This window comes from Vanellus vanellus, assembly GCF_965231255.1.
Source record: "Vanellus vanellus genome assembly, chromosome: 1".
Taxonomy (NCBI): domain Eukaryota; kingdom Metazoa; phylum Chordata; class Aves; order Charadriiformes; family Charadriidae; genus Vanellus; species Vanellus vanellus.
This window is the reverse complement of record NC_138905.1, coordinates 41,033,152-41,054,710: the sequence shown is the minus strand read 5'-3', so window position 1 is coordinate 41,054,710 and position 21,559 is coordinate 41,033,152. Positions and strand designations below refer to the sequence as shown.

At 36.2% G+C, this 21,559-nt stretch overlaps 1 protein-coding gene across 3 annotated transcripts in view; it reads left to right on the top strand.

Annotated features, from left to right (window-relative positions):
- The window catches only part of ZFC3H1 (zinc finger C3H1-type containing), a 42,571-nt gene that overhangs the window by 8,218 nt on the left and 12,794 nt on the right, over nucleotides 1–21,559 (top strand). For 2 of the 3 annotated variants that reach the window (XR_014269302.1, XM_082485085.1), the window contains exons 3-23: nucleotides 176–240; nucleotides 483–681; nucleotides 814–1,040; nucleotides 2,645–2,768; nucleotides 4,439–4,536; nucleotides 5,487–5,690; nucleotides 6,380–6,544; nucleotides 8,675–8,812; nucleotides 9,225–9,343; nucleotides 9,674–9,820; nucleotides 10,853–11,027; nucleotides 11,203–11,334; nucleotides 11,979–12,527; nucleotides 12,611–12,720; nucleotides 14,001–14,132; nucleotides 15,184–15,305; nucleotides 15,849–15,950; nucleotides 16,313–16,429; nucleotides 17,249–17,432; nucleotides 19,187–19,373; nucleotides 20,174–20,365. Coding sequence is in view for 2 of the 3 variants with exons in the window: in XM_082485085.1 (XP_082341211.1) it covers nucleotides 176–240; nucleotides 483–681; nucleotides 814–1,040; nucleotides 2,645–2,768; nucleotides 4,439–4,536; nucleotides 5,487–5,690; nucleotides 6,380–6,544; nucleotides 8,675–8,812; nucleotides 9,225–9,343; nucleotides 9,674–9,820; nucleotides 10,853–11,027; nucleotides 11,203–11,334; nucleotides 11,979–12,527; nucleotides 12,611–12,720; nucleotides 14,001–14,132; nucleotides 15,184–15,305; nucleotides 15,849–15,950; nucleotides 16,313–16,429; nucleotides 17,249–17,432; nucleotides 19,187–19,373; nucleotides 20,174–20,365 (3,488 nt within the window). In the remaining variant the exon portion in view is untranslated. The remainder of the gene's footprint in view (nucleotides 1–175; nucleotides 241–482; nucleotides 682–813; nucleotides 1,041–2,644; nucleotides 2,769–4,438; nucleotides 4,537–5,486; nucleotides 5,691–6,379; nucleotides 6,545–8,674; nucleotides 8,813–9,224; nucleotides 9,344–9,673; nucleotides 9,821–10,852; nucleotides 11,028–11,202; nucleotides 11,335–11,978; nucleotides 12,528–12,610; nucleotides 12,721–14,000; nucleotides 14,133–15,183; nucleotides 15,306–15,848; nucleotides 15,951–16,312; nucleotides 16,430–17,248; nucleotides 17,433–19,186; nucleotides 19,374–20,173; nucleotides 20,366–21,559) is intronic. The other variant, XM_082485086.1, reaches the window with a different exon arrangement.

Genomic DNA, 21,559 nt, shown 5'->3' with positions numbered 1-21,559 from the left:
ATATTGATATTTGTTAATGTGCTTTTATACCTACAACTGCTATTCTTTTTTATGCTATGTACCAATGATACTGATAAGATATGTTTGTATGGATTAAATTCCACACGTCACTTACATGTAGCTCTGTCTCATGAGAAACATCTTGCTCAAAAATATGGTATTCTTCTTTTGGAAGGTGCAGAAGACAAAGAACAAACATCAGCGCGAAAGCTTAGTAGTTCAGATGTTACATCTGAAAAGGTAAGAAAGTATTCCTCTGTAGATGAGGCATAATTGGCTTTTTCCAAACTGTAGTCCAGAAATGTTTCAGTATCAGAAACAGTCCATTCTTAAGGAATGACACTTACCAGCACAGTAGTATTTTTAAGCTTTCTCCTGGTAGAAATTTTGGGACAGACTCAAAAGAATTTTTCAGAAAAGATTTAGTTATTAAATGATGTTTTTTGACTATTTGTCTTATCCTTTCTCTTTTTCTTCTCAAGAAGCTGCTTGATGATGAGGAGGAGATGTCTGAATTGCAACTTAGGCTTCTTGCACTTCAGTCTGCTAGTAAAAAATGGCAGCAAAAGGAACAACAGGTGATGAAGGAAAGCAAGGAAAAATTAACAAAAATGAAAAGTGTAACACAGAAAGTCAAAGCCAGTACAAAAGCGCATTCAACAAAAAAAACTAGTGCTACAGGTAATAAGTTTAATGTTGTTGAAATGGCTACCAATAGCATGACCTCTGAAATAAAAAACATAGTATGTTACATGAAAGATTAGGGGGAACCATTTAGGTAAGGTGGAGTCTATAACTTTTTTTTATTTAAAGCCAAGCAAGCTTTGAGGAAACAACAGACAAAGACATCAAAGAAGATGCAGCAGCAAAAGGAACAAGACAGGCGTCAGAAAGAGGAAGACCAGAGGAAACAAGAAGAAGAGGAGGAGAGAAGAAAGAGAGAAGAAGAAATCAGAAAAATTAGGGACCTCTCAAATCAAGAAGAGCAGTACAATCGATTTATGAAGCTAATTGGAGGAAAGAGGAGATCAAGAAGCAGGGTAACATGTTTATTATATGTTGTTCAGGTGTTATATTCGTGATTCATGGGTGATTTCTATCTTTATACCCCTCCTACCCTGCCCCCCCTTAAAAAAAAAAAAAGAAAACCTCAAAATATTTCAGTGTTTACAGTGTTTTAATCCCATGCTAAACAGGCATTCCTGTTGGGTTTAGTAACATCAGTTCTGTATGAGTTGTACATTTGCGAGTCAATGGTAAAGCACTTTACTCCTAAAGATTTTTGAACATTGTGATCAAAGAGCAGTCTGTAATTTAATACAAAGCAGTCAACCAAACTTCCTTGGTTTTCTTCTCTTAGATTGCAGTTTTGTCTCCACACTTTCAAAGTTTTTGTTTTTATACAACTTCAGTGGCCTGCTCCTTTCAAAATGTTATCTGGGTTTTGGTTTCTTTGTAGATTTTTTTAATTTTCAAGGTACAAAATATGCCCAGGTACAAAAGATGATTACTTCAGCCTCATTACAGGATGACCGAATTGTGTCGAATTTATGGAGGAACAGAATTATTGCAGTGGTCATCATGCTGCACCTGTAGGCTGTCTTCATTCTCTCATCTTGAGATTAGTGAAAGGCACTTGAATTACTAATGTTTTGTCTCTAAAATATTGGTACCTTACAGAAAAAAAAGGGCAGTGCTTATTCAGCATTAGTTCTTTCATCATGGAAGCAGTACAGCTAGATGCTTCAAGTTCTTGGAGCTACTGATGAACGAGTAATGAAACTGCAACTAAGGGAATTGGGACTCCCTATTTCAAGTCATGTTATAGAAGAGTCCCATTTATAATAATAATGAGTAGAAAATTGAGGCTAAAAGTGTTCAACTGTAAACAATAGGAATTCTAAAAAAACTACTAAAATGTCTACTATATGCCTCTGAAAGATACAAATTGAGGAGTCTAAGAAGTCATACTTACCTGTTCTGCATACCTTCAGTGTTCACTGAACACTGATTGGCATCCATACAGTGTTAGGCATTCTTTGAACAGCCTGATTTATTAGTTGACAGTCTCTGGGCATGTTTCAATGTGGTATGTGGCTCCTTCTGGGACAATAAAAGGATTGTCCACCTGATATGTCAGTCTTTAAACAATAAGAACATGTTTCACCTAAACACACGAACTTTGTCATAGTGAAGATAATCCTTATGGAATTTTGTGTTGTTTCTAACAAGGGTAGTTCAAACGCTTTAGGTTACTACCATGACAGAGTAACAGAAATAATAAACCATTTAATTATCTTTCAGTGTTTCAGAATAGAACCATGGCAATTTACCAGATACATAATGACCTAATAGCTATTGAAAAATTGCTTCTATGTTATCGTGACACTCCCCCTTCCCCTACTCCCTGAAGAAATGTAGTTTTAAAACTGCCTGTTAATTTGTTGAGTCACTACTTGCAATGGATTTGAAGGAAAGGTAATCTTTGGTTTGCTTTCTTTGTACAAGCTAAGTAAATTGTATTTATAAAGCAATTGGAAGACAAAATTATAAGGGCCTGTTTCTAAAATTTAATTTTAATTGGTTTACTCTAAAAGAATAACATAAGACCAACTAAATAAAATACATTTTCTTGTGTCTTTAGTCTTCAGATACTGACTTGAGATGGTCTTTGGATAAGCCGTCTACAGATAGTGCAGGTGGCATATATCAGTATGATAATTATGATGAAGTTGCTATGGATACAGACAGTGAAACTAACTCTCCAGGTAAGACTTATTTACAGGTTTTTTATATGGTGATTGGTAAAAATAGTTAAAAAGTAGGAAATGAGCTAACATTTTGGGTGGAAAGTCCTTTCTTTTAAGATATGGCAATTATAGAACTAACATTTTAAGGTCAGTTAATTCTGTCTTGTTTTAATGCTGACTCTTTCATCTCCATCTCTGCTATAGTGGTGTTTTGAGGGCCTTCAAGGTTATACTGTTCTCACTGCAATACTGTAGAGTTTATTCTTTGATATTCCCAAGCAGCTGTGTAGAAAGTAAAGGCCCCAGGGTGTTTAGTGGATAGACAGCAACTTTGCGAAAAATGGCCTGGGTGTCCCAACAGACATTAAGTGAAATGTGAGTCAGTGATGTGGCTTTGGGTGATAAAGGCAAACTGCAGCCTGGGTTGTCGCACTGTGACTATATGGGTGGGTGGGTGGAGGGGGACTGACGAGTGTACCAGTTTTCTGGTTTCATGGTAGGAGAAAGATAGTGACATACTAGAATGGGTCTAGTGAAGGATCCTTTTGATTAAGGGAAACTGTTTCAGGCTTTTTTTTCATAAAGCTCATTGGGGACTGGAGCACTTGATTTGTGGTAAGAGTCTGGGAGAGCTGAGTTTGTATTGAGAAGAGAAGGCTAAGAAAGGCTTTTGCTGCTGTCTTCAACTACCTAGTGGGCAGTTATAGGGAAGAAAGAGCCATAATGTTCTGTGGAGTGTGCAACAGAAGGACAAGGGGCAACACTTGAATTGTAACAAAATAAATTCTGGTTAGATATAAGGGAAAACTTTCACAGAGGGTGGTCAAACACTAGAACAGGTTAACTGGAAACATTGTGGAATCTCTGTCCTCAAATATACTTGAAGCTTGACTGGACAAGACCCTTAACAACCTGACTTTGGGGGCAGCCCTGCTTTGAGTACCTGTGCTGGGGCACATGCCTTCCAGAAGTCTCTTCCAGCCTAAATCATGTAATGACTCTGAGTTTGAGGTGCGTTTTGAGACACATGGGTTTCCTTGTTCTATCTCAACATGTGGAGTGTTGAAAAAGCTTCATTAAGCATACCACTTTATTGGATAATTTTATTCTCTTGCTTTTTCATCTTCCATCTTTTCTTTGTTTCTTTTTTTTCCCCTTTTTTCCTCCTTTTTTTATCAGGCTACCCTATATGTTAGTTTGCTAAAATACTGCGCCTGCTGTTTTGGACTTATAAGCTACATGAATTTTCTCTCGATGAAGCATCTTAAGCTCTAGTTTTATGTTTCAGAACTCGGTATCAGCTGTGTATTTGGTCTGCTTCTGTCCTAATTTGTATTGCAGTTTTCATAGCTGTTAAGCAGGAGACTCAGTGTTGAGATACCTGGTTTAAGAAGATAGATTCTTGCCAATAAAATCAAATATGAGGTCTGAATCATTATCTTAGTAGTACTGTTTGGCTGTACTTGCATTTTGTATGTAAAATAGAAAAAGGACAGGTAACTATATTTATATACATATGCATAAGAAATAAATGCACTGTGTGTCTGGTGTTACCTTTCAAATTGGCACGTAGTAAAAACATTTGTCTCCTTCTGCTGCATTAAATCAGTTGAAGTATAAACACAAGTTGGTGTTTAGTAATTACTTGCTATAATTCTTACACTTGATAATTTTTTTTTTAATTACAGCTTCTTCTCCAGTGCAGCCTCCTTTCTTTGAGTGTCCAATAGGATATTTTCCGCCTCCAGTACCACCAATTTCCTTGCCACTGCCACCTCCAATTCCTGTAAGTAACCTTGAAAGGAGTATATTTTTGAAAATGTTTAGAATTCTTAATTTGTATGTTATTTCTAATGCTGAAGTTAGGATTGTATTTAGATTCTGGTTTTGATACAATTCCCTTTGGTGATTCCCTTGAACTATCTGATAGACTTGTGGTTGCTTTTTAAAAACTTATTTCCACTATTTTTTTGGCTGATCCAATTCCTGTTTAATGGAAGGTCTCCCTATGGAACTAAAATTTTCTCTTCATTGTTTGAGCTATGCTCTTTGATAACAAAGCAAAACTTGCACTAACAATTCTAATTCATTATTTTTCCTTTTGTGCTTCAGGCAAGTTTTGCTTTGCTTCTTACCTTATCTTTGCCTCTGACTTGTTACCTGGGGGGAGGGGGACCCAGACAAAAATGTAGCTTATCGGTCCTTCTTTCAAACTTTGTGCATTTTGAGTATATGCTGGCTGTCTGCTTACGTAGGAGTCCATATGGAAATTGAATTAGTGCAGTTCCTCCCCCTCCACTTTTCTTCACTGAATGATTGTTCCCCTTTTTAGTAAAGCAGTAGAAAATTGCCATTCCCTGTCATAAGTTTTGAATTTTTGAGTAAGGGGAATTGTAATTTTGTTAGTTAAGACAAATTCATAAAGCTGTTTAAGGACTGTTTTTTTTAAGCAGTGTAAACTTGCCTGGTAAACTGTATTTCTGTGGCTCTGGTTCTGAACTCTCACTTATGTTTAGTTTGTATGTCTGCACTACTCTACTATCCAAATGTAGCCTTCTTTATATTACCTTGAGTAATTGCTCACTGTTTAGCAGCAGCGTTTGACAGTGGTCTAAATCCACTGCAGTTTGAATTAGTTTTAAACCGCGAAATAATTTAGGACTCCACCTCTGCTAAATACTTATGAAGTAGTAGTAATTTCCAAGTTTCAAACCCTTGTTTTTCTTCTTATTTCAGCCTGTACCATCTTTGAGCCAACTTTATCTGGAAAGTATTTCTTGTGTTTCTCTTGAGCCGCCTCCACCTCTTCCACCTCTTCCCCCTGAGGAGCCTGAACAGCCACCAAAACCTCCATTTGCAGATGAGGAAGAGGAGGAGGAGATGCTTTTAAGAGAAGAATTACTCAAGTCTCTAGCCAACAAACGTGCTTTCAGATCTGAGGTACTCTATTGGTTTTTGAATGTAAACCTCTAGATGGCAATCTTGACCAAAACTGAAATGTAACCTAAGTGAGGATTGCAGGCTTTTTTTATGCTGCCTTTCTGATGACTTACAAAAAATAAAAATCTCTGATTTTCCATCACCCTCTGCCCCCAAAAGAAACCAAAACAAAACCCACCCTTTGAATTACAAATTGCAGCTTGTCTTTTGTTCCTGAAGGAGTTGTGAAACTTTAAGGTGCTGAAAAATGAGTATGTTCAAGGGAATGGGGATTCTATTTTCTGAAAAAAAAAAAAAAAAAAAGTAAGTTATTTATGAGCAGTCAGTTAGAAAACAAGACTTTTAACTGTTTCAACCTTCCAGCACAAGGACTTAGGAGAGGTTAACTGGTCTGTTTTTGTTGTTTTGTTTTTTTTTATTGGTGTGAGAAGCAAAGTTTGTGGTTTTGAAAATTTAGGTTGTTTTTTACCTCACTAAAAGGTCACAGATCTCTTTTTAGTTGACCTGGCATATTGTTGTGTGCTCGTTTGATATTGCAGAATTGCAAGATTTGTCTAATATGTTTGGCTTGTCTGCCTAAATCACAACTCTAATTCCAAGACACATATGGAACAATCTCATGCTTATGTCTTAAAACAGCTATGTATAGTGTGTATATTTATAAATGTATTTTTGTTTTATTTTGTTAGGAAACCTCAAGTAACAGTGGTCCACCTTCCCCTCCTGTTCCAGATAATTTGCAGTCTGTGCCAAGAAGCAATCTGTCTGCTGTCAGTATTAATACTGTGTCACAGCCACGGGTACAAAACACAAAGTTTGTTAGAGTACCAAGGCCTCCACGAGCAGTGATCACAGTAAGGAAATACTGGTGCTTTCTATTAACAAGACTATGAGTTGAAGTTGTCCTCAGTTCAAGTGAACAGCAAATAGACTTAAGGATTTCTAATGGTACAACACAGAATGGTGGAGTTTCAATTAAACATTTGAATTACTAGTAACTACAAAAATCTATATGCTCTTCTAGAAAGAATTTGACATTGAAGTAAGATTTTTACGGCTTTAGAGAGCATAAAAACATGCTAGCACTCATCTGAGTTAAGAGACTGTCAATATAGTTTAATTTCTTTTCCAGATTATCACAGGGTAGAGCGTGCTGTTCAATAGTAGCTGAGCCAATCTAATCACTGTTTGTTGCCAAAAAAGAGCTGGTCTTGCTCTTTGTCCTGGCCAAATGCTGTCTACCTTCTGAACTGGGGTCTGGAGCATCAGTACTGTTGCTTAACTTAAATTTAACATGTTAAACTGTTTAGAAAACTAACCTGGTGGGGGGGAAGTACTTTTCCTTCTAGAGGGAGTTGATTTTTTTTTTTCAGTGAACAGTGTGTAAGTGTCAGAGCTAGCACCAAAGTGGTGGCAGGTGGCAAGTCGGTGAGTGGGGGTGCAAGACACGAGAGAGTATTCTCCTCCTCAGGCAGCAGCAGACTTCATTACATTAGCTCAAGCCATGTTCTGTAACTTGACCTTCATTTGAATGGTCATGGGAGGTACGTGCAGCTAGCATTTGATTTGTCATGGCTGAGGTCGTCTTGGATTGTTGGAAATGTGTTATAAAAGCATATTTACCTGTGTAATGCCAAAATGGAAGTCTGTGTAATCTACTGTTCTGTTTATGGCAGTGAACCTTACATAGTGGATGGTTTGTTGTAGCTCTTTTCCATGCGGATTTTCTAATGAATAGTATGATTGAGCCCATACCTCTGCTTCTCTGTCAGTGGATGTTATCTCTAAAACTTTTTTACTAAATTTGAAGGAATAGATAGTATCTTTGAGACTACTGTATCACTGTCAACTCTAGCTGTAGCTACCCAACAGCTTGCTAGCCCGATTAATTTAGGTTCCCATGGAGCTACAACCAGAGAATATTTGTGATGAGAGGACCAGTGCCTTGTGCTGTTTTCTTGCACCAATATAAACTGGAATTTCACCTACCTGTGCTATGGTGGTGCCAAAATGATGCAGCTGTAGTACATGCAGGAGTAATAAATACGATCCTTATTCTAAGAACTGTCCAGAAAGAGAATATCAAAAAGAAACAGTTGTGGAAATTAAGTATTTTACACTTTAAAAAGTAGGGGTTTTTTTGTGGGGGTGTGTCTTCTACACTTAGAGCTTTAAAGAGGTCCTGTCCTGAGATAAAGGTTAATTGTGTAACTGTAATTGTCCAGACGTGCACTGGGAGATGAGAAGAGCAGTCTTGGAAATGTGAACTAAGTTGCTTCTTAAGCTGTAACTATAGAGCATTTGAGGTTAATCTAAATTGTCTGCTTGTTTCTGCATCTTTCTTTGTGCTGGAACTGGCAGTCATCTGATCTTCAGTGAGCTGTGTCAGTTCGTGATGTTGGCAAAAAGTGATTAATCTTCTTTCATATGTTCTTTATGTACTCTTGGTGTTCTGCCAATTTAACTGTCTGAACAGCTCACTGGAAGGTCAGCTAAGTATAACTGTGGGACAAGGAGCATCACAACTGTGTGGCTGAAGGATGAGGGAGTTCTGGTATGTCTGCTGCAGCATCTCTGATGCAGACTTGATTGATTGTTACCTCTCAGTTACTTAAAAAAAAAATGTTGCTAGTGGTAGATCGTAATTTTCGTTACAGTTGAGATAATTCACTAAGTATAGGAGTCAAAGGTTTGAGATTTGTATGTTATGACCGTGCAGACATAAATATGCTGCAGATACTTGGGAATATGCTGGAAATGTTGGAGTACCTGTCCTGTTACCGTATCAAGAATCGATATGGTATCTCTGTCTTTTAGTGGGCATGCACAAATGCGTACTTTTTTTTTCTTATAATGTGGAATTGGTGTGCCACGCTCACACATGGAGTTAACCTCCTTTTTCTCTTCTAGTAAATATGTGCTTAAACTGTATCTGTCTCTAACTTTTTCTTCTTGCTATAAACCACTTTTAATTCTTCCCACAGCTTCCAAAACACAAGTCTGTTGTGGTTACGTTAAATGATTCAGATGATAGTGAGTCTGATGGAGAGCCATGTAACTCAACTAACAGTGTATTTGGAGGACTAGAATCTATGATAAAAGAAGCAAGGAGAAATGTTGAGGTAAACATTATCAGCATTTAATAGGTTTATTTTGTAATGACTTTGCTTTGTATATGGAATTTAAACTTCAGAATTTGGTCAAGAAATACTGGTTTACACCAGAAATGGGCAAGAGAGTACATTACTCCTCTCTGGACGATTATATTGCAACTTGGATTGCACAAGCTAATTGAAACGATTTTTTGGTTAAAATGGCATCCTGAAGATAGAATTTGAAATGTATTTTGGCTTAATTTTTTCAATTAAAATGCAGTGCATTTTATTTTAATTACTAGTGCAAAAATATTCACTTAAAAGATCTGATTAGCCTTGAATAGCTCTAAGTTTGTGCTGAAATGCTTCTTAAAAGTAGTAGTTAATAGCTGTATTGTAAACTAGTGTGACTAGTATTGACTTGAACCTCATTGTACAGGCCTCAAAGATCAAAGCCCCTCCAAAATCAGAAAAAGAAAATGATCCAATGAGAACTCCAGAGGCTCTACCAGAAGATAAGAAGATAGAATACAGACTCTTGAAAGAAGAGATTGCCAGGTACAATTGAGTTTAACTGTTAAAGTAAAATGTATATTCTTTGTATTCCTTTACTAGTCTAGTTTTGTAACTGGAAGGAAAATCTGAGTTTGAAAACTTTGCCATTACTTTCAGGTTTTTTTCCCCTACTCAGTTTTTAGTAAGGCAACATAGGAGTCTAAAAGTCTTTGGATTTGAACTGACTTACAGTAGTTGGTTGCAGTTGTTTAAAGTTCTTTTTCTTTTAACTTGAAATCTTGTCCAGCTACTTTTTTGAAGACTCTTTCGAGTACACAGCAAAATTAATGTTGAAGCTGCTGAACATCTTTGCTTTTAACATCTCTCTTTTAGTCGTGAGAAGCAACGTTTGATTAAGTCTGATCCACTGAGGAACAATTCGTCCCCTGCAAATTCTGATGGTGAAGTTGATGGAATTGGGAGAATAGCAGTAGTAACAAAACAAGTTACAGAAGCAGAAGCAAAGCTTAAGAAAAACAGGTATGTATTTCACTGTCATAAGTCCTACCTTGTTTGCTTAGCAGGATGAAAATTAATAATATTTGAACGTGTAGCATTTAAAGTGCAGCAAACGATTAGTTTTCTGTTGTCTTGAACTATTCAGTCTTGAATTCTATTGCTGTACAAAAGGAATTGTGTTGTAGTGCCAGTGTGGTGTTTGATTACTCTAAGTATGGTTTGTCATGCTCAGCTGTGATTGGTGACTAGAACATCTGTGCCACCTAGTAACTCTGAAATATGAAAAAATGAGTGTGCTTTTCACTACTCAGTACACTTTGAGGGTAGCATGTTTCAGTGGGATATGCCGATTTGTATAAATGAGTGTTCTGGCAGAGTAGGTATGCTGTTTGAAGGTTTTTCCTGTATGCCTCTTCTCTTTTAGCATGCCTCTTCCATATTTCTCGCCCTTCTTTGAAATTACTGTGGAAAATACAAGTGTGTGTTTATCCTTATTGTCTGCTTCTGTTGCCACTTGATTATTTCTGTGTGGTCTTGTGAATAAATTGAAGGACATTCTTCTGCCCTGCCTTTACTCACACCCGTCTATCTAAGTCTTATCTTGCGTCCTTTAATGTGTAGCTTTTTATATTTAACTACTCTGATGTTGTGCCATAACACTGGCTTCTAATCTGCTAATGTGTGTATGTGCTCTAAGGAAGAATTGGGCTGTTACACGTTCTTGCTTTCTTTTAAGTATTTGGGATGTCTTAATGTTAAAAACAGTGTTAAAGATACACGGATTGCTTACCTTCCCCCTGTCCTCAGTACTAGGATGTTTTCATCTGCTTTGTACTGACATGTTGAACTTGGGATGCTGAGATCTGCTGTATGTACTACCAATACCTAATGTCTCATGGATGTTAAGACTATCTGGAGAAACTTAGAATGTTGTTTGTTTGATAAGTGCAAAAGAGCTGGGTTCTTAAATAACCAGGGTTTTAGAGGAACAGTGATAGCTCTGAGAAACTTCTCTTTGGAAGATATTTTGTTACGTGGCTTTTCTACTTTCAGACTTCTGTTGATGAAGGATGAATCTGTCTTGAAACATTTGTTGCAACAAGAGGCCAAGAAGAGAGAGAACGTTCGAATTGCTGAAAATAAGATTAACAAACTGGCTGAACAGCTACAAGCAACGGAGAAGATCTTGAATGCTAATAAGATGTTTCTCAAGAAGCTTCAGGAACAAGTAACTTTTAATTCTTAAAGTTGGAAATCTTGAAATGGGAAGCCTGGTTTTTGGAGGCAATAGGCTTTCTTTGAATTAACCATTAACTCCCATGTCTCTTCTGATTATATTTTATTATGTGGTCGTATCTGAGAATTTGCATCTTACTGTATTATTTCTTTTTTCTTTTTTTCAGATTCATAAAGTTCAACAACGAGTTACAGTAAAAAAAGCTCTGGCATTAAAATACGGGGAAGAACTTGCTCGAGCAAAAGCAGTAGCAAGTAAGGAAATTGGGAAACGAAAACTGGAGCAAGATCATCTTGGAGTAAGTCTGTTGAATGCTTTTAAACCATGCTGTACTTGAAAAGCAGTAGCAGTTTTGATTAGGAAACTTAGTTCAAATGGGATTTCGGGAAAATAGGAAAACATTTCAAAAGCACTGTAGGAATCTTCCTGTTGGTCTCCTGTATTTTTGAGAATTCAACAGAAAAACTATTAAGCTTTTAAAAAAGAAAACTGTTCAAACCCTGCATTTCTCTGACAGGGGAATGTCTTGTTAAAACTATCTAGCATAGACACTGAAGTGGGCATCTGATCTTTTTGTTTTTCAAAACAAAATATAGAAAAATAAGGTGAAAATATTTTTGTAAATTTTTCTTTTTGTGTTGCCCCCCTGTCCCTCCAACACTACTGTGTATACTTGTTTTATAGCTCACCCTTTAAATGCAGCTAGAATTTGTCTTGAAACCCTGTACATGATGTAGGGTAACTTTTATTGAAAAACCTGCAAACATGCCAGTTGAGTTGTGGCAAAACGTTTTGTGGTTTTCCTGCTGTTTGTTGAATTTTTTTGGAAAGAGTTTAAAATACATTTTTATAAACTCTGAATTAAATATCTTGCCCTTGTTTCATTTACCTCCTGTCAATAGATCAGTAAATGTGAAAATAAAGGGAATTTTTTCTTTTCAGCCAAGCAAAATGTTGAAATTGGAGAACTCCCCTACATCAAGTCCAAAAAAGCATTCAGCAGAATTGATTGCATTAGAGAAAAAAAGACTACAGCAACTAGAGTATGAATATGCTCTGAAGATTCAGAAATTGAAAGAGGCCCGAGCACTTCAAACCAAGGAACAATCAAATATTGCACCTCATGTAGAAGAGGAATCTGAATTTGCATTACCTCAGCCATCACTTCATGATCTTACACAGGATAAATTGTGTTTGGACAGTGAAGAAAACTACTTTGATGATGAAGTTCTGTCTAATTCAAACCGAGAACGAAGGAGATCTTTCAGAGAATCTAATTCTTTCACTAAACCAAATCTTAAACACATGGACACTCCAAAACAAGAAACTATAAACAAACTGTCTAAAAAGGCATCAGAGGAGCCTGAGCTGTTCCTTGGGTTGAATGTTGATGAACTGAAAAAACTTTATGCTAAAGCTGACAGCTTAAAAGAGCTCCTAGTGAAAAGTACGGCCTTTATAGTGCCTAAGGAAGATCTGTTGTGTGGTCAGGTAAGTGCTTTAAAACTAAATATGAAGGTTTTCTTTATTAAGTGGTATTGCAATTGCTATATATCTCTTCATCTGTTTCCTAGGAAATTTCAGTGGACATGGATTTTGTTACATCACAAAATAAACAAGCTGAAGTGAAACCGTTTCCATTTGGACCATATCATAGTCCTCTTCTAGTATTTAAATCCTACAGGTATGAAGATGGTAGCAGCTGTTTGACTTCTGTGTATGTGTATTCTTGTTCAAGTATTCTTCACTGCTCTTCCTTGATACCCAGGCATGTATGGAAAGACAGGTTGCAGTGATGAACTTCACTATCCTGAAACAATTTTGTCTAGTTTAGGGAATCTAATGATTTTAGTTATTTTTTCTGGTAATCGGGAGTCCCTTATCTTGTGCAGTGTGCTGCTTTTACATTGTATTGCGTACTGTTCCCTGCAGCTGGATTGTTGCTTGGCATAACTAAATTAAAAAATAATAGTTTGAAAATGGCATTTATGTCCAATATGAAGCAGTCTAAAATCCAGGAAAAAGTTAACAGAAGCATATTTCACTTATGCAGTCTTTAAACTTGGCTAGGATTTACATTGTGAGAGTGAAGATTGAGCCAATCACCTGGTTTTGGATTTCTGGTCAATGGAAAGAAGCATGACCATAGTGATTCATCTTGACTTAAAATAGGCACCTGCAAGTGTAAGCAATTTGGTGCATCTGTCTTTTTGACTAAAGAGAGCTTTGTTCCTGCACATTAAATTCCAGACTTTTGTTTTCTAAAAGTTAAACTGGAGCAGTTAAATCCTACCATGTGCTTCAGCTTTTTTTATTTCTGTATTGTTAAGTACCAAATATGGAAGATGCATCATGAAAGAATACTCGTTTTAACTTCTGGTAGGTTGTGGCTTCAACTTCTTAAGGAGCTAGAAATCCCAAAATTGACATATTCAAACTTCAGCTAAAGATTCAAAACCAGTACTAGTCTGCTCAGCTCAGACTGGATTTTTTTTGTTTAAATGTTCTAAAATCTGGTGTGGATTTTCTCATTGTTTTTTCAGGTTAATCTTTAATGGTTCCCTTTATACTTCCATTTGACATTGATCATATGCTGGCCAGAGCATGAGTGCAGTTTTTCTAGAGTTAAACAAAAATTTAATTTCACTAGTTTGCTTCCCCTACTGGATGATTACTACACTTCTGGTTTTATATGAATGAAGTTCCGTACCTAAGGGAGAAGAGAATGCTAGAGCAGAATCTGTTTAGACTCAGTAGTAGTGTTTTGTTCCCTCTCTCCCACTGTTTTCTCTTAACTCGCAGGTCAGCGATGATTTTGGTTAGTAGTAGGGTTTTGGAAATAATGAGATTTAATACAGAAAAAGCACGGTGTGGTTTTGTTTAGCTTTTTTTTTTAAAGGTTTTATTTAGTAAAACTAATGTCTTGCCTTGGAAGCTTTGTCATAATCTGCTGTTTCATTTTAGGTTTAGTCCGTATTTTCGAACCAAGGAAAAACTGTACCTCAGTTCAGTAACGTATAGCAATATGATCGAGCCAAAACAGTGTTTCTGCCGTTTTGATTTAACAGGCACATGTAACGATGATGACTGTCAGTGGTGAGTTTTTTTAATTTTGTTTGTTTGAACTAAAGCTCTCTTCTAGATGTCTGACTCAAAGACCAAAATAGTATTTTTTAATTTTTTTTAAGAGGTCTGGATTTATGTTCCTATGCGCAAGTTCTAGAAAAGAAAATTATATTTAATACCCTCTTGCAGATACTTGTTTGGCAGGAAAAAAAAAACGTTTCATCTAAGCTGTGAAGAAAGGAGGCTCTTTAGATGTAAATTTAGAAAAGCAATATGGACTGCTAGAGTCCATTGTTGCCTTGTAATTCAGATGGGACTCTTTGCATTATAGCTTCATTGGATCATCATGGAATCTCAGGTAGTGGTTGATACTGTTAAGCTTGCAGGAAATGTATCATGCTGCTAACCAAAATAAAGCATATACCAAATATTATGTTATAATGTAGAACGAAAAAAAATGCTATTGTAGTAGTGGAATTCTAGTTTTCTGGGAAAATACTGGCTAAGTTTGTTTCTCTGAAGCTTGGTGTTAAACTACAATAAAAATAGTTTGTTAAAGGATGTTGCATGGTACATTTAAAATGTTGGTACAAGAGCAAATGGGTATGAATTGGTCAGGAATGAACTCAATTTGGAAACTTCTTACTACTGGCAAAATATAATAGGAGTGGACTCTAGCTCTCTCTTGTCCTGTTGGGTAGCAGGCAGCTTTCTGGATCAGCTTTTAGCTGTTAACATGAAATACGAAGTGATACCTAATTTTTGTAACTACCTTATTTGAACTGGAAAGTTCTAAATACTGTGTTTTTGTTAGTGTGAAGTGAGTGTGTAGAGGTTTATTTTAAAGAGTAATGCTATAGTGAAATAATGAAGACTAAGATTAAGTTACCGATACAGGCTTAAGTTTAGAGAAGCCCCAGACATATTTAATAGAAATTTCAAAGCAGGCTACAGCATTTTCTGTGGGTGTCATTTTTTTTTTTATGCCTCACACAAGCATGTACTAAAAACAACTTTCTAGTTAAGGTTTATTAAATTGTTGCTGTGATAAATATATTAATTGCTTATTTGTTTGTTTTAGGCAGCACATGAAAGATTGCACTCTTAGCCGTAAGCAGCTGTTTCAGGATATTCTGTCTTACAACTTAGAGCTGATTGGCTGTTCAGAAAAAAGCACTGATGAGGAAATCGGCACTGCCACAGGTTTTCAAGAGTCTTTTGTTCACTTCTGTATACAAAGATTCATTTCTGAAAGGAATGGCTTTCATTAAAAGATCTGGGTGCAAGGACTTTGATGTAAAACAATGGATAAGATAGAGCTATATGAAAAAATTGGTTTCTGCGGTTGTCCAATTCAGTCCTTCGTGGTGTCTTCACAGAAAGAAAAAAAAATCATTGATCTGTGGAACATTTCACTCAAAAAAAAAAAAAATATCGCTAGGATTCAGGGGATTGGGGAGCAATGGGCGTGGAGTCTTTCCCTCTTCCCTTCCTTACTTTTTGTAACTATTGGACTGGTCTGTTTCAGTGTAGCTGGAATTTTATAACGGCGCTGCTGCTGTGTAGGCAAGTTGCTGAACAAAACTCTTTCAGTTTTTCATTTCTTTGTTCTTGTATGTTAAATTACTATACCTCTTGAAGCAGTCGTATTTCATGAATTCAGTATAAGTTGTGCTAAATTGTTGTTAAGTTACCTATCCATTTTCATTTATGTGTTTACCGAAGATACAAATATTCTTGTTTCAGAAAAATATGTTGAAAAACTTTTTGGTATAAACAGAGACCGTATGTCAGTGGATCAGATGGCTGTTCTTCTGGCCAGCAACGTCAATGAGAGTAAAAGTCACAGTAAGTAACTTGGTAGATCAAATACAATTTAAACTTCTTAAATCATATAAGTACCTTGATGATTTTGTAAACCAAGAATATTTTTTGTTGTTGCTTAGTTTATTTATCTCAGTACTATAAATTCTGCTTATCGTAAATTAAAGGCAGCAGAGTTTAAGGCAATAATATTATATTTTTGGAGTCCCATTTTGGAAAAGTGACTCATCTACTTGAGCACAATAGATTGTAAGTAAATAGTGTTGAAACTTACACACTTGTATTGCACTCACAGAATATATTTATCGAAAATCTTTATTAGCAAAGATGTTGTAATCTGGAGTACAGAAAAGTAAAAGAATTTCTACTAATTTGCTTGTTTACAGCACCTCCATTTACAACATGGAAAGATAAAAGGAAATGGAGACCAAAGTATTGGAGAAAACCTCTGTTAGACAGTAGCAGCAGTGAAGAGGAACAGTTCGTTGGACCTATTAAATATGGTAAGCTGGATTGTGGCATCCATTAAAAAAGAGTACTGGGGGAAAATACGTACCAGCCTCCTCCCAACACCTAATTTTTAAAGTGGTTCTTAAGAAAACCAATGCTTTTAATAACTCTCTTAACTTCATATTTCCTGCTTGCAGACTTTATTTTGCATAAATTCTGGGGTAAAGTTTGACCTGAATTGGTTGTATTTAAGGAGGGGGGGAAGTCTAGCATGATGTGTGACTGGAAGTTGAAGCAAATTTTCTACTTACCTGTTCTTAAAAGAAACATAAGGAATTGTTTCCCTAGAATGTTTCAACTTTTTGCCCATAGACCGTAAGGATTTCTTTTTAATCTCTATTTTTCCCTCCCAGAACTGTAACTAGTAAAACTTCATGTGTTTGGTTATCATAAATTTGTGAGTGTCAGTAACCCAACAGTGTTTCATATGTGACTCATGGAAGTGGGAGCTTTAGGATTTGTTAGCAAATCCTGCAAAAAGAATTTTTAGAGACTCAAAATTGAGGTTAACTTTTCCTTGTCAGATGTGTCTATTTCCTAATGCTGTCTAGTGAACCGCCTTAATTGGTGTCTGTTGATCAAAGCAGCTTTTTTGTGCTATTTATTTCTTGCCTTTGCATTTGAAATATAACTGTTTTTCTAGAGGCTACACAGTTCTAAGTTTTAGAGTATGTTGAAATAACGGTATTTTGCTCTGGTCAACAGCTGTACTTGAAATATATAAATGACACCCCTTGTGTGAGTTCTAATCTTACAAGTCACTTCTGTTTTGAAAGGAGATATATTTTTTTTAACTTTATTTTTATTTGCAGCCCATCCTACAGAACATAAAAAAAGAGTTCCAGCTCTTGATGCGGTGGTGACTCCAGATGATGTCCGATATTTTACAAGTGAGACTGATGACATTTCCAACTTGGAGGCAAGTGTCCAAGAAAACCCATGTGATGTACAGCTTTGGATTAAACTTGCATACAAATACTTGAATCAAAATGAAGGGTAAGTCTGCTACACTTTAGATATGATTTTGTGCTTTACCCATGCTGATGTGATTGTTTGCTTCCTGATGTTAAAGAACTTTCTTAAACAATGCCACAAATAATTTATTACTTAAAAGCAGGTTAAAAAAATAGATTAGATTTCCTACTGTATGCAGTATAATATGTGAATAATAGACTGCACTGAAGTTTTATCTTTAGGTAGGTTCTGATTCAAAACAGAAGTTGATGGAAAGTAGTCTGGGAGAAATAATTGTTTGGAAAGTGCACAACCTAATGTATTCCAAAGATTACAGTGGAATGTTGTACTTCCAGTAATAAAGTAGTGGACCAATAAACTCAAATCAGTTTCTCCTCTACAGAGTGAATGGTTGGAATAATGTTTGAAATTACTTTCATCAGAAAGCTTTATTATAAAAACAATTCTGCTATATGGTTTTATCCCTGTAGAAATTGTCCAGTTGAGCAATTAGTTTCTTATTTTGTAATTGTTTAACTTTTGGATTTCTAAGTTTATCTAGTTAATGTTCCTTTAAATTGTTCTGCAGGGTACCACATTTTTATTAGCAGTCAGACAATTTCAGTAGGATGTCTGTCAATCTAGAGATTGACTTTGATTTTACTAGTGAGCTACTGGCTTAAGCAGCTGCAGCAGGGAGGAAAGGGAATAGAGAAGGAGCAGCTCTCTTTAAAGCCTTGTGTAAATTGTGGATAATGGAAAATGTAGCAAAAGATCAGTTTAGCTGTATCAATAGCTGCCTGAACAACTAGAAGGGATAGAACTGGAAAGGCCAGTGCTCAAAGAAAATACTACCACCAAGTGGCAGGGTGAGAAGAGCACGCTTTCTAAATATAGATGTACTTGGAAAAATACCAAGAAGAGAAGGGAGAAAACCTAACGGAAGACAATGCATCATTTTCTTAAGTCATCTTCCCCATTCCCCCCCACCTCAGTACTCTGAAGGAACTAAGTGGTTTAGTAGGTGGCAGTGGCGATAGAAGGGGTTCAGACTTATACATGATTAACTGTGTTAGTTTTATTTTAGGATATGTGCTTTTCCTCTCAAATGTCTACTCAAAGTAATTTCTAAAGATGTTTTCAGAATAAATGTGACCTGAGAAGCTTTCTGTGGTTTTATGGAAGTTTGTTTATGAATTAACTGACCACAGAGCCAAACTTTATTTGAGCTAATCTTGTATTACTTTGCTGTTGCCTCATGATAGTTATCTCAAAAAGTAAAATATCCTTTTTTTTTTTTTTAATGATTTAGAGGTGGAGAACTCACATGATGTGCATAGAAACCTGAAATAAAACCTTATATTTGATGATTGTAGAAAGTAAACTAAATATATAACAAAAATATTTTATCTTAATTTACTAAGCCTTTGAAATTTCTTACGTTTTGAAGTCTGTATGTTGTAAATGCCTTTATATGATTACAGCTTGAGACTTCTGCTTACAGATTAATCTCATCCATTTTAAATTAAATTGGACTCTTATTTGAATTGGCACTCTTTTCCCAGAAAAAATATTTTTCTGTGCACCATGATAATTGGACCTAATAATAACCTTTGAAGGATCTAAACTTACTGAAACTTTCTTAGTAAAGGACAGCACATTTTTAAAACAAAAAAAGATGGCTGGCTGTGTGTCACTTTCATTCTAATTATAAGCATCTGTTTCCATATTTGTGTAAATCATAATACTAGCACAGTTCATGCAAGTGATTTTGTTAATATTTTTCATTTTTACAGCTCATCATCTGAGTGTTTAGATTCTACTTTAAATGTTTTGGCTCGAGCCCTTGAGAACAACAAAGAAAATCCAGAAATTTGGTGTCATTACCTCAGACTATTCTCAAAAAGGGGAACCAAGGAAGAGATACAAGAAATGTGTGAAACAGCAGTGGAATATGCTCCCTCTTACCAAATCTGGTGGACAGTAAGTAAAAAAGAAAAAAGCATATGTGAAATGTTCATCTAAGTGTGCATTTTCTATTGTAGAAAACCAGTATGTATGACAGGGAAAGTGTGAAACGAAAAACACTGTAGCTTTTTGGAAACAAAAGTTGCTCAGAAAATGAAGCGATTCAAAGTTCTGTTTGCAAGATATTTGTAGAAATCATCACTTCTCCTCAGGTAATGGAAGTTATTTAAAATCAAGATCATAGAATCATTTTGGTTGGAAGAGACCTTTTAAGATCATGAAGTCCAACCATTAACACTGCCAAGTTACCATTAAACCATGTCCCTCAGCACTACATCTTTTAAATATCTCCAGGGATGGTGACTCAACCATTTCCCTGGGCAGCCTGTTCCAATGATTGATAACCCTTTCAGTGAAGAATTTTTTGAGTATCCAATCTAGACCTCCTCTGGCACAACTTGAGGCTGTTTCCTCTTGTTCTATTGCTTGTTACTTGGGAGAAGAGACAGACACCCACCTCGCTACAGCCTCTCTTTCAGAGGTTGTTACACTTTTTTTTTATTTTTATTTCTTACTACATTTCTTATTTTTTGTTGCTTAAGCTTGCAAAATTTAACTTTGACTATTTGATCTTTAATATGTAAATAGTATTTTTTAGAGGTTTAATGTGAAAATCTGGCATGAGGGAGGGAAATATGGTTCATAAAGTGGTGAAAGACATTGTCCGAAGTTTGTGATTCGTGTAATTTTAAACTTCAACCTAGAAGTTTTACTAGTATTCTGATTTATTATTAACATGAATTATTTCTCTCTAGTTTTTGAATTTGGAGAATTCCTTTGATGGAAAAGACTATGTGTGTGGGAGGATGCTACAGTTCCTAACGGAAGTGACGGAGGGAGAAGAAAATCCAAATCTTGTGTCCTTTCAGCTGCTCGAGACTCTCCTGTACAGGGTTCACTTGAGCCTGTTTACAGGAAGACATCAGAATGCTCTTGTTCTGCTGAAGGTAACTTCCAGGTTACCACCTCAAGAATTGTCTTCATACCTTCAACTTTCTAATGCCTGTGATTCTGATAGTGCCAACTTTAGAAGAACTGTTCCTTTATTTTGTAGAATCATAGAATGGTTTAGGTTGGAAGGGACCTTGAAGATCATCTAGTTCCAACCCCTTGCCATAGGCAGGGACACCTCCCACTAGACCAGGTTGCTCAAAGCCCTGTCCAGCATGGCCTTAAACACCTCCAGGGGTGGAGCTTCCACAACTTCCCTGGGCAACCTGTTCCAGTGCCTCACCACCCTTATAGTGAAAAATTTCTTCCTAATATCTAATCTAAATCTACCCTCTTCCAGTTTGAAGCTGTTCCCCTTTGTCCTATCACGGCATGCCCTTGTAAAAAGTTCCTCTCCAGCTTTCCTGTAGGCCCCTTTGCTGAAGGAATTCTCCTAAAGACTTTGAGTTATGATGCAGTTGTAAAATCTGGATGTACCTTTTGAGGTTTCTATTACCTATTTTGCTATGTAGCTAATAGCCTAGACCACTACATCTAAAAATAATTCCCAGGGAATTGCTTTACTTTTATTAATTTCTGGTAAGCCATAGAACGCTCTTCTGCAATTAAGGGCCTTTAATGTATTGCCTCAGGTATTCAAATGTTTATTGCTATAGAAATTATCAAACCAGTAATTCTTGGGAAGAACATAGTATGATATTGTCTTGACAGGATTGCCCTGCCCCAAAGTTTGGACACTGTTAAATCAGACTTTATTGATCCCTTGAACTCTAAAGTCATGGACTTATCTCAGGCTTTTATTGTGACTGTAGAAAGAATTCAGGTCATTGTTACTATTCTGTAGTCAATAGAAGCGATGGATGAAGGTGAGAAAACAATTGTTGACATCATATCCTACTAAAAGTGGGAGCTGCTGTAGTTTCAATTGCAAGTTTTTTCATTCCTACCAGCAGGTGGCACCTGTTGCTCACTACACCCTAAAACACTTTCCTTGGTTGTGTAGTTTAAGGCTGTTATGGTTTTTTTTCTAGCTCTAGTTTAAATAGAGAAGTGTAATGCTCTGACTTCCTCCAAAAGCTATTTTAAAGACAGCAGTACTGATAAATGTAACTCAATGGTTGACTGAATGAACAAAAAGGACAGAAAGAGGAAAAAACCTCAGGTTTGTGCAAAATTGACGTGGAAATCCA